Raw genomic sequence first — 13,124 nt, 5'->3', positions numbered from 1 at the left:
ATCCATCTCTCCCTCCCCTCGTCTAACGCTTTGATCCTAAACATCCCCTCTATCAGCCAGCTCTCTTAAAGACGTGACCTCTGCATTCCTCGGGTCACTAATGACCTCCTCGCCGTGCTCGCGTGTGTGTGTGTACACCTGCGTGAGATTAGGGCTTTTGCGCCATGTGTACATGTACTACGCCCCGTATTTATGTTGCAGCGTGTCTTTTTAAATGCTTCAATATTGCGGATTATTGCCCCCCCCCCCCCCATGGAGTCAAAGGTAGACCATTTTTTAGCTTTATTAACTTTCCACCTTGAAAACCTGCAAATAATTCAATGGACTAAGACTGCTGCGAGACTAGGCCAGATAAAAAATAGAATTAAAAAAAGAATCTATTTGAACTCTGCTCGATATTACCGTAATATCCTTAAATTTTCTCCCCCCCCAAAAAAATCCTCCGTGCGCCTTATAACTACTTGCATCTTATGCATGGATGTCAAATTGGAGTTGAATAATGTCTGATTGGTTTCCCTAATGTGCAGAAATGCACCGTATATGCGTGGACATTTCCAAAAATAGACCCGTTCAATGAGACTGCACCACCGAGTCCGAAAAATGACCCATGACTCGCCTGTGGATCGTAACCGTGCATGTCAATAAACACCAATGTCATCAGACACTCCCTCAGCCAGTCTCCGTCTTCATTAAACATTTTAGCCACTGTTCCAAAGTGACCCCTGGGTCCGCAGTCAAATATACAAACCGCATTTAATAAGAAGCTAAGAGTCCAGTCATCCCTTTTGCCTTCTCCTTGTTCCCTTCATCCGAAACCTCATTCTCTCGCCGTCTCTGTCTTTAAGTCTCTCACCCTGTAAAAACATTCTCGCAGGGTGCATTTACCTTGGTGCCCTGACGCAGCCAAAATATTTAGGCTGTCACAGGGAATCAGCCTCAAATGGCTCGGAGGTCTGCACGTGTGTGTGCGTGGGTGCGTGTAAGTGTGTGTTGGGTTTTGTGCTGATTGAAATGTCAATCCTCCCCAAAGCACCCTCGCAAGACTATCCTTCCTCACTTGCACCTCGACAAAGCTGTTCAAGCGAACCTATCCACCCCTTTCAATTTTAAAGCGTCCACAGTGTTTCATAAACAATATGTTTTTTTTTTTTAATGACTTTGAGTGGGAGCCACACGCAGCAAAAATGCTGACTATGCCACATTTTGCCGAGCGAGAACGTGCTTCTGACGTTTTAGACTAAACAACTGAGGACGGACGAGTTAATGACAGGGATGCTAATAGTTGTGGCTCGGATTATAATATGGTCTCCTGATATAGAACTGAGGTCTCCATTCACGTTCGAGTTATAGTTGAACTGTGCTGTGAAGATTCGGTGTTAAAATAACAGGAGAGTAGAAAAGGGAAGTCAAGTCAAAAATGTTCTTGATATCTTCTATGTGGCCCAACACAGTATTGTGATTAATATTGTGATATTCAAAATATTCATGAGTTAAAATAAAAACAGGGGAAATTAAAATGGTCAGAAATGATACATTTGGGTTTAATTATTTTTTTTAAGACAAACCCACTTGGAGTTAATTGAGAGGCCTGAATTTCACAAGTTTTGAATTATAGTTATTTGAGATTTTTCTGGCTAAAAATAGTGAAAAACTGTCATCAGTTATATAATAACATATAATAAAAAAGGAAATATGCACATTTTAGACTCTTATGCCTCATAAAACGAGTCTTATGATACCCATATTATTTTTGTGCACTTTTCATACAACTACACAACTTGATTGGGATGATACTGAAAACCTTTTTTTTCCATAACAACACAAAAAACACTCCCTAAAAATAAATGTGCAACTTTTGGCACAGATGGGCAGACAGCAATAATCATAGCACAAAACCGGACTGCATAAACCGCTGGGCCACACTTGGAACTGCAAAGCAAGCCTAATCAACAACGCTCACACCAAAACACGTCACTGCGACATGCTTATAAGCGTGTTCCATCAGTTTGCTTCGTAGAGAAAAATAAAATCACACTGACTGGCGGTTGTTGATGCGCAGCTTTCCACCACTGACCACAACCTCACAACTGCACACTAGCAAAATGGCAGAAACACCCAAAAATGTCCAATTTTGTCTGGTTGGACAAAATGTCTCGTTGCAATCACCGATGAAGCGGAATTACGGACAAAACCGTGTCGAAACTTTATAAGTGATGTAGCGACACGCGATAAGTATGCCGCAAATTCAGATGGTCCATCAATTTGAGTGAAACTGATGAAAATGGCTGCCATTTTGTCTAGCATGAGAGGTGCTAGCCACAGGCTAACAGACATTCGCGCTTCCTCTTGTTCTGTAAATGTAAAGGTGTCGCGTCCGTCATTGGGAATCTAATTAACAAGTTTACATTACTTAATACACAGGTGTCAAACTCAAGGCCCGGGGGCCAGATACGGCCCGCCACATCATTTTATGTGGCCCGCGAAGACAAATTGTGCATCAAATTCGCGTTATTACTAGAATTGCAAATTGTCTTCACTTTTAATAATATCTTTTTTTTTTTTTTATATTTGACCAGTTTTTACTCGTCTGAGTTATTTGTCAGTTTGTTTTGTAGCTTTTACTGTAAATAATATGAGGTGGTCATACATTTATTTGGGTGGACAGTCATAATGGCCCTCCGAAAGAAGCTATGACTACAATGCGGCCCGCCAAAAAATGAGTTTGACACCCCTGACTTAATACATTGACAGAAATAAACATTGCTAGCTAGCTAACTGCATAGCATTGTCACTATGTCCCTACTTATGTCGGGAAGTTCAAATCAGGGGCCTTTATAGCTTCTTAAGAAGTTCTTTTTTTGTAAACAAGGTGATTTATTGCCAATGGGAATAGCCTGACATGTCAAAAATGAGAACATTTATTTACGTCTACAGTAAGGTATTCTGTCTGTCGAGCTAGCCAACAAACAGATAAGCGACCCAGTGCAACTTTACAGTTATGGTTAAAAACTATCACCCTGATAAAAGTTGATGCTTAAGGGGAGTGTTGATTTTACTCTTGAAGATATGTAAGACCGTGCAAACATTTCCCCTGTCTGCTCCAAACATCTGTGGGGATGCAACAAATGCCTCCTGTGTGGTGCTAGTATGTGAAATTCCACAAAAGCCACCAAAAATGTGCAGTGAACACATAGGAGGTTTATGGTTAGTTTCGTTCAAATACCAGCACGGAGCTAAACATATTTACATACACTCGCACTGCTGCATAATTTCATGGGAGCCAAGAGAAGAGCCAGAAAAAATAACTGCGGGTTTACAGATGACCACAAAAAATTTAATTGTGATGTGACTTAATATCTGTCTGACAAGAATAGAGATATTTTCTATTCAAATAAATTACGAAAAGGCTGCTGCTGTAATTAAAAAAAAAATACGATAAAATAAATCAAAACAGGTGAGTTTGCTCAAGGCAGGAGAAACTGTTAAACCACTGTTGGTCGCTTGCGGACAAATTTGGCTCGGGGTCCCTCGGCTGAAGTCCAGCGAGGTTTGGCTCATTACTGCTAAGTGCAGAAGAAGTTGGATTTAAACCAGACCAGCAACAAACATGGCCAGTATGGAGCCGTCCAAGAAGACATTTGGACATTTTGATTTTCAAACCGCATGTCAGGTTCACGCTCATTTGAAAACTAAAGCCTGTCAAAGAACAATCCTCAATGAATATTTTTCTGACATGTTGCGCATTCGGGGAAGCTTTTTATCCTAAAAGTGAGAGTTTGCGGTTTAACTTGGTTTGTGAACTTCTTATTCAGGAAATAAACGGATAAGATACTCTGTGATGCTTGACCACTTTTAAAGTTTGAGCTTCTCACAACCTGTTGGGATTTTTAGTAAGCTTGAATATATTGTGCTGTGAAATTTCATGATCCAGGGTTGCCATGGTAACCGCTGGAGCCCATTACTTCTAATTATCAGCCGGCGGACAATAAAAACAAATTAGAGGTCAAATTCATGTACTCAGCTTTTATGTCCCAGAGCTCAACAGAATTGTTTATTGCATTTTTTTTTTACTGTTCTCAAATAATCCTTCCATTGAGCTTTGATGACAGGAAGTATAAACTTTCCGTCTTGAATTACAGTTGTGTTTGTCCGCTTTATCCGTAATTGCGCCGTGTATGTTTATTATTGTTTGCGTCTGGGTCGGCATGCTTGTTTGTGCACGTGGGCATTTATGTGTAGTTTTTCATCTCGGTAATTACAGATGGGCGGGTATGTGTTACTAAGTGCTCCCCGCTTGGATTTCCGCGGTGGCCTCACGGCATCGGTATCATGTCACATGACGGTGCTTGATTTCCTCCTTTCTGTTGACCAAACATTCCCATATTAGATGTCAACCACTTCCTCCGACATTATCTGCCCATCACTCAGGATACACGATACCGAGTCACCCCTCCCGATTTAAAAAAAAAAAAATCCTTTTCGCCTCTAAAATCATCATAAGAGTGCTATCATTAAATAATTTATTTGTTTATGATTGATAAATGCTCCTTTCTCTGCTCAATAATTTCAAATACAGTGGGTAGTAAAAGTCTACACACCCCTGTGCGAATGCTGGGTTTTTGGGACAAATCGATTAAAAATCACTTCTTCGCTGTCTCTTAGTAACATCAGATCAACCAACAAACAAAAATCATAATACAAACTGCCTCCAGTGCCATTTTGCTGACTCCACGTTGGTCTTGTCAGAGGACGCCAAGCGACCTAGCGAGGCTTTCCAAGCACCTGGCGGTAAGCAAACTCACCTCCCTGACTTTGGCATCATTTTGGCATTTCTGCTAAGCAAACGGCCGCAATCCATACAGTTTATACGTGATGCTATGTCAATAAATGTTTGTTTGTGTTGAAATAGAGCAAGGAACAAACTCTTGGTAGGTGTTTGCTTTGAGATTAGTGCTGATTTTCTTTCCAGTGCGTGTTCACTGTAGCGACCGCAGCGCGTTTTTGTAAATGTTTTCGATGCATTACTGTAAATGCGACTCATGTAGATGTCTTAAGATGATATAAGTCAGTTGGGAAACAGACGACATAAATTAAATTAAGGAAGATTGATGGCGTAGTACACATGTATCAGGTACGGCCCGCCACATCATTTTATGTGGCCCGCGAAGACAAATTGTGCATCAAATTCGTGTGTCATTACTAGAATTGCAAATTGTCTTCACTTTTAATATGTTTTTTTAAAATATTTGACTAGTTTTTACTCGTCTGATTCGAAAACGAGTTATTTGTCAGTTTGTTTTGTCGCTTTTACTGTATATAATGGGAGGTGCTCATACATTTATTTGGGTTGACAGTCATAATGGCCCTCAGAAAGAAGCTATGATTACAATGCGGCCCGTGAAAAAAATGAGTTTGACACCCCTGGCGTAGTAGATGTAACATTTGAAGCGGTTCGTTTTCCAGCACATGAAGATGATACACTGAAAATAAAGTTGCTAATTGAACATGACAAAAGCAGAGACAATGATCTGGCTGAGTTGTCACGTTCCACCTAAATTCCAACGGATTTGTTCTCGACCGCATGTGCAAATATGAGCCACTGGTCTATTGTGCCGCTACAGACTGGAACAGGATGTGATTCTTTTTTGCTGAGATGTAATCGGTTTGGCTGCCTGTGTGTTACAGTGAGATACTGTCATCATGCCAGCAGCGCTGGAGAGCTACAGCACGCTCTTCCGGACGCATACATGCATGAGTTCACGTGCTGAGGGACAATTTACTCTGTCAGACTGCAATTGTGGAGATACGAAAAAAATATTCCAGTTACACTCCAGTACTCAGTTAAATATGTTGCTGTCTTACCTGAATATTATACTCCAAGCCAATGTTGACTGCAGAGGTGTCAAATCCATGTCCAGAAAGTAGAAACTCGGCCAAAGTTTGGTTTTAGCCACAGGTGCTTCTAATCAACTGACCCGGCAGGTAAACAAGTTACCTGCTCGGAGGTCATTTACCTGAGTTGATTAGAAGCACCAGTGGCGAAAGAAACTTTTTAACTTTCTGGATCTGGATTTGACACTTTGGTATAAATGTGAATAAAATGGAACACTTCACAGAGAAGAACCGAAAATGCTTATTGAACTCCAAAGTGCAGAAATCAGAGGCTAACATGCTAACCGCTAGGTCACCAAGTTGCCCTTGCAATACTTTACTGTTGTTTTAAAACTAACCCTCAAACTAACCAAAAATATATTTGTCCTAATTGGAATGCCACAGATAATTAGATGTCCTATTGGTTGCTATTTTACAATAGGACAAGCTAGTTGACATTAGCGCAGCTAGCACTGTACTTGGCAAATAAGTAATAAGAGAAGGTATCTCAATTGCTCCGTCACACCAGCGCTACATTCGTGAATGATGCATTATTTTCAGCCAGCCAACCTTGTATTCCTCTCGGGTTTATGAATCCGAGTTTTGTTTGGATTTCATCAGACCATACTTTGTGAAACATCCAAAGATCTGAAGCGTGACCTCAAGTCACAGGCGAGCAAGTAACATCATGTCGCCTTTTAAAGACACAGATGGAGTCACGCCTTGGCTCCTTAATGACTCTTCTTCAAATCCGAGACCACATCTCAGTTTTCTATGTGCCAATCCCTGGTCGTCATGAATGGACCAAATAGACTTCAAACAGTCCTCATAGACCTGCATTCATCCCGGCGCTATGCACCATTACTCTCGGTGATGGCAGGAAAGAAACAACACTTTCATTAGCGGGTTTGCTCCAGTGAGAAGCGGAATGTTCCGTTGCTTTCCAACAACACCGACACAGAATGGAAGCCTTCATGCGCCCATTGTTGTCGTCAACAAGCTCACTTAGTGTAATGGGTTTGGTCGAGCCCGCTCTTCAAAAGACAAGGGGGCACAGTGCATGAATAAGAGCAGTCATGCTTACACAGATTAGAGATCTAAGAAAAGACAGGATCATTTGTTGGCGTGTAAAGAGCGAGCGCTGAACGGGACTCGTTGATTTCTGCCGACCGATTCAAAAATGGACATTAATATGATGCAATGTAAAAAAATAAAATGGCAATAATTCGGTCAGTTGTCTGGAAACGTGAATCATTCTGGTTCTGAGACAAGTGGAGATCGCTCTGGTTGGATCAACTGTACAGGAACAGGAACAAAATTCCTCGTGTCATGTCTCGAACTCGGCTACATTTATCTTCATCAATGGATTTGGTAACACGACCACCGACACTTTCGACAAGACTTCATAAACTGGCGCTGAACTGAAGTCGGGGAAAGACCAACTTGTTGCCAAGTGGCAACTTTGCAACGCTTCTCCGATGTCAATTGGCAAGGGAACGATATGCTTACGTAAAACGTAGACTCGTGTCTGTATGAATGATACCCGAAAGAAAATATAAGGAAGCAAAATGAACACTCTTAACGATAACCTTTCAAAACAAAAAAATGATCACTTACGAATTCCATCGGGTGCTTTTCACTTCTAGCGAGTTTGGTTTAACGCTCCATGTAATTTTCTCGTGAAAACATTAGAGACTATTAAAAAATCATGAACATATTTTGTGCCGTCACGCAAAAACAGAAAGCGTAATTGTTCCTTTCGGAGTCAATTTCACTTGTCACGCTCTATCTACAAGCCTTACAGTTGATTTGAGCTTAAAGGCTTTGAAAGAAGACATCGGTATTTTTAAACTATACACGGCAGAGCTGAGGTGAGCCGGGAGGGGTGGCGGGATTGTTTATTGAAATATTGAGCCGAACGCTTGAAGTCAGACGGATCTGGGCGTACATCAAACCGCCGCTGATTAGCCAGTGGAAGGTTGTGCCAAGTTGTGTTTGAGTATTGTCAGCCGGGGAAGGTTATTTAAGGGGCACGGGAATTCATTGTTTACTCCTCGGGAGATTTGGTGGGTTTAAATGCAACGAAGGCTGTGATTACACGGGGGTTTCAAATCACCATGCATTGAGGGTTAGCGTAACACAATTATTGGTAGAGATTTTTATAGTCATGTAATTAGGCTTTTGGAGCTTGTTGATTAGATTTATGTGAAGAGGCTCAGAATTGTTTTTGAGGAGCGCGTATGTGTGTTTTGTTAGTCTGATAATCTGCGAAAATATTTTTTATTTATATAGCTCAATATGAACTCGTGAGAATGCGGTAGTTAAAGATGGACGCCGTTATTTGAATTACGACAAAAAATGGCCGTCCTGTGCTAAGATGTATTATTATTACAAAAGTGGTTTCAGTTTGGTGGGTCATGCATATATATTTTTTTAATTTTCAAACAATCATATACAGAATAAATCAATTACAGATTTTGAATACAAAAGTGTTTCTTTAACTTTTTGTTCTGGTTTTTGATGTCCTGAAAATGGCGTCACTGAAAATCGGCAGGGAGATCTTAAGAGTTCCACCAAAAAAAAGTTAGGTAGCAGTTATTCTTCTTCTTTACCATCTGGGAAATCCAACCTGCCAAATATTTGCTAACATGCCTTCCCATCTATGTGAAGAAATAAACCGTCATCATCTTCGGCTAATCCAAATAGCTGAAATGCTAACAATCTTTCCAAAGCTACCCTGAACTTGAAAGTGCATCTCCTCCAAAACGGATCATCACGCAGGCGCCACATGTTGACCACAAGTGCTGTCATTGGCTGCTTCTGCTTTCTTTCACGAGTTCCTGAGATTGTTGTGGAGATTGTTGATGAAAACAAAGTCGAGGAAGAGGAAGAAAAGACCCGCCGTATGTGGAACGTGTCTCCTGAACAATCTTCCCTGTAAACCGTCTGACCCGACAATCTAATTTGAGGATCGGCAAGTAATATTGTTTTTTTTTTTTCATGGCTGAAAACCATTCAAATAAATGACCAATTAAATTTAAGTGCAAATTTGGAGAAAATATGGATAGCTGAATTTATTTCCTCTTTGCGTTTGGCTCATAATGGAACCAAACGGTAGAAAAGCACCAGTCTATTCCGATTTCAAATGACATCATTACCCAAGAACCAAATGAGAAATTTCGGAGTTTGTGCCTTTTTCCTGTTGTCTCTCAAAGTCTTGTCAGAGCGCACACTCTCAGAAAGTGCAGTCGCCACAATGCGGTCTCACAAACAATTCAACCGTGGCGGATGGCTACGCTCCGCCGAGTGCTATTCTTGTTCTCATTGTAAATCTGAACATCCCTCCCAGAAGACATCACTGACAATGCTTTTCTGGACTTTCATCCAAAAACAGTCAACATGGATTTGAAAGAACAAAAAAGCAGGGCCGCATTTGCATTGCCGCTCTTAACGCAGCATCCAAAACCCTTTCCGAGATGTCTTTGCTAAATTGCAACCAAGGATGAAAAATCAAAAATCCGCCGGGGTGGGTTTTGTAGAATTATATCGTGAGGTGGCGCTTTCAAATAACATCACTTAAAGCTTCTGGGTGTTAGCGTAAATGCTTGCGTATAATCCCCCCTCAGCTCCCGAGCAGCATTAGCTGAAATTCCTCAATAATAGGCAACATGACTCTGTAGGCACCCGTGCCTTAGTGAGATGTTTGTAAAACTGGAAGGGTCAGCAAAGGGCGCAGACAGACAGGCAGGCGGACAAGGAGCCTCAAGTGTGCTTCTCGTTTGGGGGAACAAGGTGGCTCTTTTTCTGGTGTGATTTTAGACCTCAACCATTAAGATCCTTTTTTTTTTTTCTTCCTCCATCATAACAAAACAGCTGAAAGTTTGTACAGCTGATTATTAACACCGAAAGTAGCAAATGTAGTCTTGTAGAAGTTGAATCCACCTATTTGGTCTTTGGAATCAATTGGTGTGTTTGAAGGAGGGTGGAAACACATGTTGCACGGCAATACATCAGGTGACACCTATTAAAACTCGCTGCCGGCCCGATGGACATTTGACGTCTATAGTCGTCACTGGGAGTGAATGGGTTAAGTAGACATGTCATTAAGACTTTTTGTTGCGTCACACTTTATGAATAATGACTAATGATATCCAGCAGGTCCACAACCCGTCGGTACGGTTCGGCCGACTTCAATTTCGCGCTCACCTGGGAGAAATTGAGGCCGTTGAGGGGATGACATTGCTCCTCCACCTTCTCGACAGCTCCCGTCCTCTTCCTCATCCTCTCCGCCTCCTGGGCTAGGTACAAGTCCAGAACCGGCACCCCTCTGGTTTTAATGTCCGCCTCAGTGAGGGAGTTAACCATCAGCATGACCCAGACGGGTCGTTTCCTCTCCCAGTTCCCGGCGATGGCGTTGAAGAGGTAGTCGGCGTAGAGTCCCTTCCCTCGTTGATCCGGCGTCATCCACGAAGGCATCATGAGTTTGACGTACTCGAGGTGCCTCTTGAGTCGACGGTAGATGTCTCTGGGTAGAACGTCCTGCAGGTTTTCGCCCTGAGGAAGCAGCTGGCAGCTGGTCAAGGCGGAGATGGTGTAAGGGTCGGTCAGGTCCAGCTCAAAGTAGACGATGTTGCTCTCCTGGAAGGCCTGCTTGGAGTTCTCGGGGATGAAGTCCCAAACACGAGTGTAGGGAACATGGATTGTCCCGTAGAAATATGAAGGAGGGTCCCGTTTGATGGTCCACAAGAAGGAGTTTAAGTCGGTTTGCTGCAGGGAGAAAACAAATGTTATTTTTCTGGATGGGATAAATGAAGGAGGACACAAATGCCTATTCAATTTGATTTTTTTGTCTTTTATTTTTTTTTCAAACTGGTGCCAGCAGGTACCAGTTAGCCCCAAGGATTTGTTCTAAAAATAGCTTACCAATGATGGCAGAAGAATTAAAACATCAAAATGTGTTTTTGTCTTTTCAAATATTCCATCTATATTTTGAAATGTGTTATATTCATGTCAACCAGGAAGTGTCAGATGCTCATTTTGTCATGGTGACACAGCCACAAAACTCAGTTTTTCGTTTGGACTCTTGTCACACAAGGCCTGGAACCTTTCTGACACAGCTCATTCTTGTTTTTGGAATGTGAGAATGATAGGGAAAAAAAACCCACACACAAGCACAGGGAGAACATGCAAACTCCACATGGGAGCTGAGATTCCGACATCGGACCTCAGAAGTGTAAAGCGGATGTGCTAACCACTAACAACATGCTTCAAAAGTCTTAACATGTTTGGCGGTGTACACAGAGGGGTTTAGGCCTGGGTTCAGTTCTTTTGTATAAATGTATCACAATCCAGTCCATGTCTAACACTTGACCAAGTTCTAGAAAAACGGGATGTGTTGAGTAAATTACTGAAAGATCTTCATAGAATATTCACAGGAAATTAAAGGCCATTGTGTCTCAACACAAATTTGTGACAAAGCAATCAACAATTGAAGTTTCATTTCAACAAGTCAGCAGTGTAACAAGATGACTTATTTCATGCCAAAGACTGAGGCTGTCTGACACTTTACCCAAGAGACTGTTTATTAGCCCGAGTGCTAACAGAGCCATAATGACTTATTAACAGGCCACTTGGGAGCAAAGTGTCAAACAAACAATACACATGATGTCACATGATCAGACTTGCGGATTAGCAGTCTTCATGTTTGGAGCTGGATCTGACTTGCAATAATAAACCAGACTGATTGGAGACTGAATGTGTATAATTGATGGCTTACCAGTTTTAGCCAAAAGTTCCTAGAGTGACTCAAATTATGTGAGCTTTAACATTGTCGTCCATTCTGTTCTAAAGTCTAATAACTCCGAATTTTTTAAAATTTAATTTAGAGGAAAAAAGAAAAAATACTATATATATATATATATATATATACGTATATATATATATATATATAAATAAAAATAAAATATATTATATACATATATATATTATTTTTTATTTTATTTTTATTGATTATTATTTTTTTCCTCAAATATTTTCTATCTATCTGTCCTTCCATCCATCAACCCGTCCATCGGACTTACTTTCTTGTTGAGCTCACAGTTGCTGGAGTCCGGTATGATCCTCCACGGGTCTCCCCGGACCAACACAACCAGGCAGCAAAGGATCAGTGCGCTCCGGGTGCCGCGCATCATCGTGACTCTCTCCCCCCCCCAAAAAAAGTATTCTAAACTATTGCAGTGAAGGCATGGGTGAGTTGGACCGTCCAGGGCTCCACGCGGCCACGCCAAACATGCTTACGCGTTGAGCCCGCACTCGGGCAGCGCGGCGGTGGTCATCTGGTGGTCTTTTTCTTGTTCCCTTCCGCGGGGTGTCACATCACATCGTGTGTTTGTCAGAGCTCCCTCCTTGCTCTTCTTCTTCCTGCGCAGGCGATCCAAAGTTGGTGCGTAAAACACGCCGCGTCACAATGAACCTATATAAGAAAAGTGACGTGAGTGGAGGAACCCCCCCAAAAAAGTTTGCACTTCTGTCTCACTGTTTTTATTTGCATCTCTATGTGTGTGTATATATTATCGGTGAGTACTTGCGTGTGCGCACAAACATCTCTGCTGTCAGGGGTCTACCCCCTGTGTCGTCTGTCTGCACCCCCCTCACCACCACCCCCTTCCATTACGCACACACAACACACCCTCTCACCTTACTTTAACCTTACAAAAGTTCTCAGAGCCCGAATATTTTAATGATTAACATAATCGGGACAGCGTGAGCGTGCAAGCAGATTTATGACACCTCCAAAGTTATCTGGAAACTTTCCCCCTTTTAATTGTTATTTTTTTTGGGGTGCAATTTGTATATGGATGCCTGCAGGCAAAGACGAGCGGAGCCAGTGGTGATGCGGCAACCCGATTATCATAATGCCGGACAAAGTGAGCGCAATTAACATGAGAAAACGCGCAATAACGAGGCGCTTTGCACTGCAAATTCATGAAGGTGCGGCAGACACTTAATTAGCCCAGTTGAACAATTGCATGCGCATTCTGTCGTGTTGTTGTTGACTTTAACCAAATTAAGTTAAAGAGGCTGGGAATGAAATAAAATCACGATATAAATACATTAAAAAAAATAACCTTGTCATAATCTCACGCATTTTACAACTCGAAGTTACCAAAAATGTCAAACAATTGAACCCTAATTGGAGCTACTTCTTGACACGGCTAAAATGAGAATTTAAGGGGTGCAAATGACTAGCGTGG

At 41.8% G+C, this 13,124-nt stretch overlaps 1 protein-coding gene across 1 annotated transcript in view; it reads right to left on the bottom strand.

Moving 5' to 3' along the window:
- Positions 1-12,484, bottom strand: part of trabd2a (TraB domain containing 2A) — a 28,132-nt gene extending 15,648 nt beyond the window's left edge. Inside the window, exons 1-2 of the mRNA XM_037265921.1 lie at positions 11,952-12,484; positions 10,078-10,638 (exon numbers count right to left, since the gene is read on the bottom strand). Coding sequence (XP_037121816.1) covers positions 10,078-10,638; positions 11,952-12,062 — 672 coding nt within the window. The 5' untranslated portion in view covers positions 12,063-12,484. The remainder of the gene's footprint in view (positions 1-10,077; positions 10,639-11,951) is intronic.
- Positions 12,485-13,124: the final 640 nt, after the last annotated feature.

Source organism: Syngnathus acus, chromosome 12 (genome assembly GCF_901709675.1).
Source record: "Syngnathus acus chromosome 12, fSynAcu1.2, whole genome shotgun sequence".
NCBI lineage: Eukaryota > Metazoa > Chordata > Actinopteri > Syngnathiformes > Syngnathidae > Syngnathus > Syngnathus acus.
Note: the sequence above shows the minus strand (reverse complement) of the source record. Positions and strands in the feature narration are given on the sequence as shown.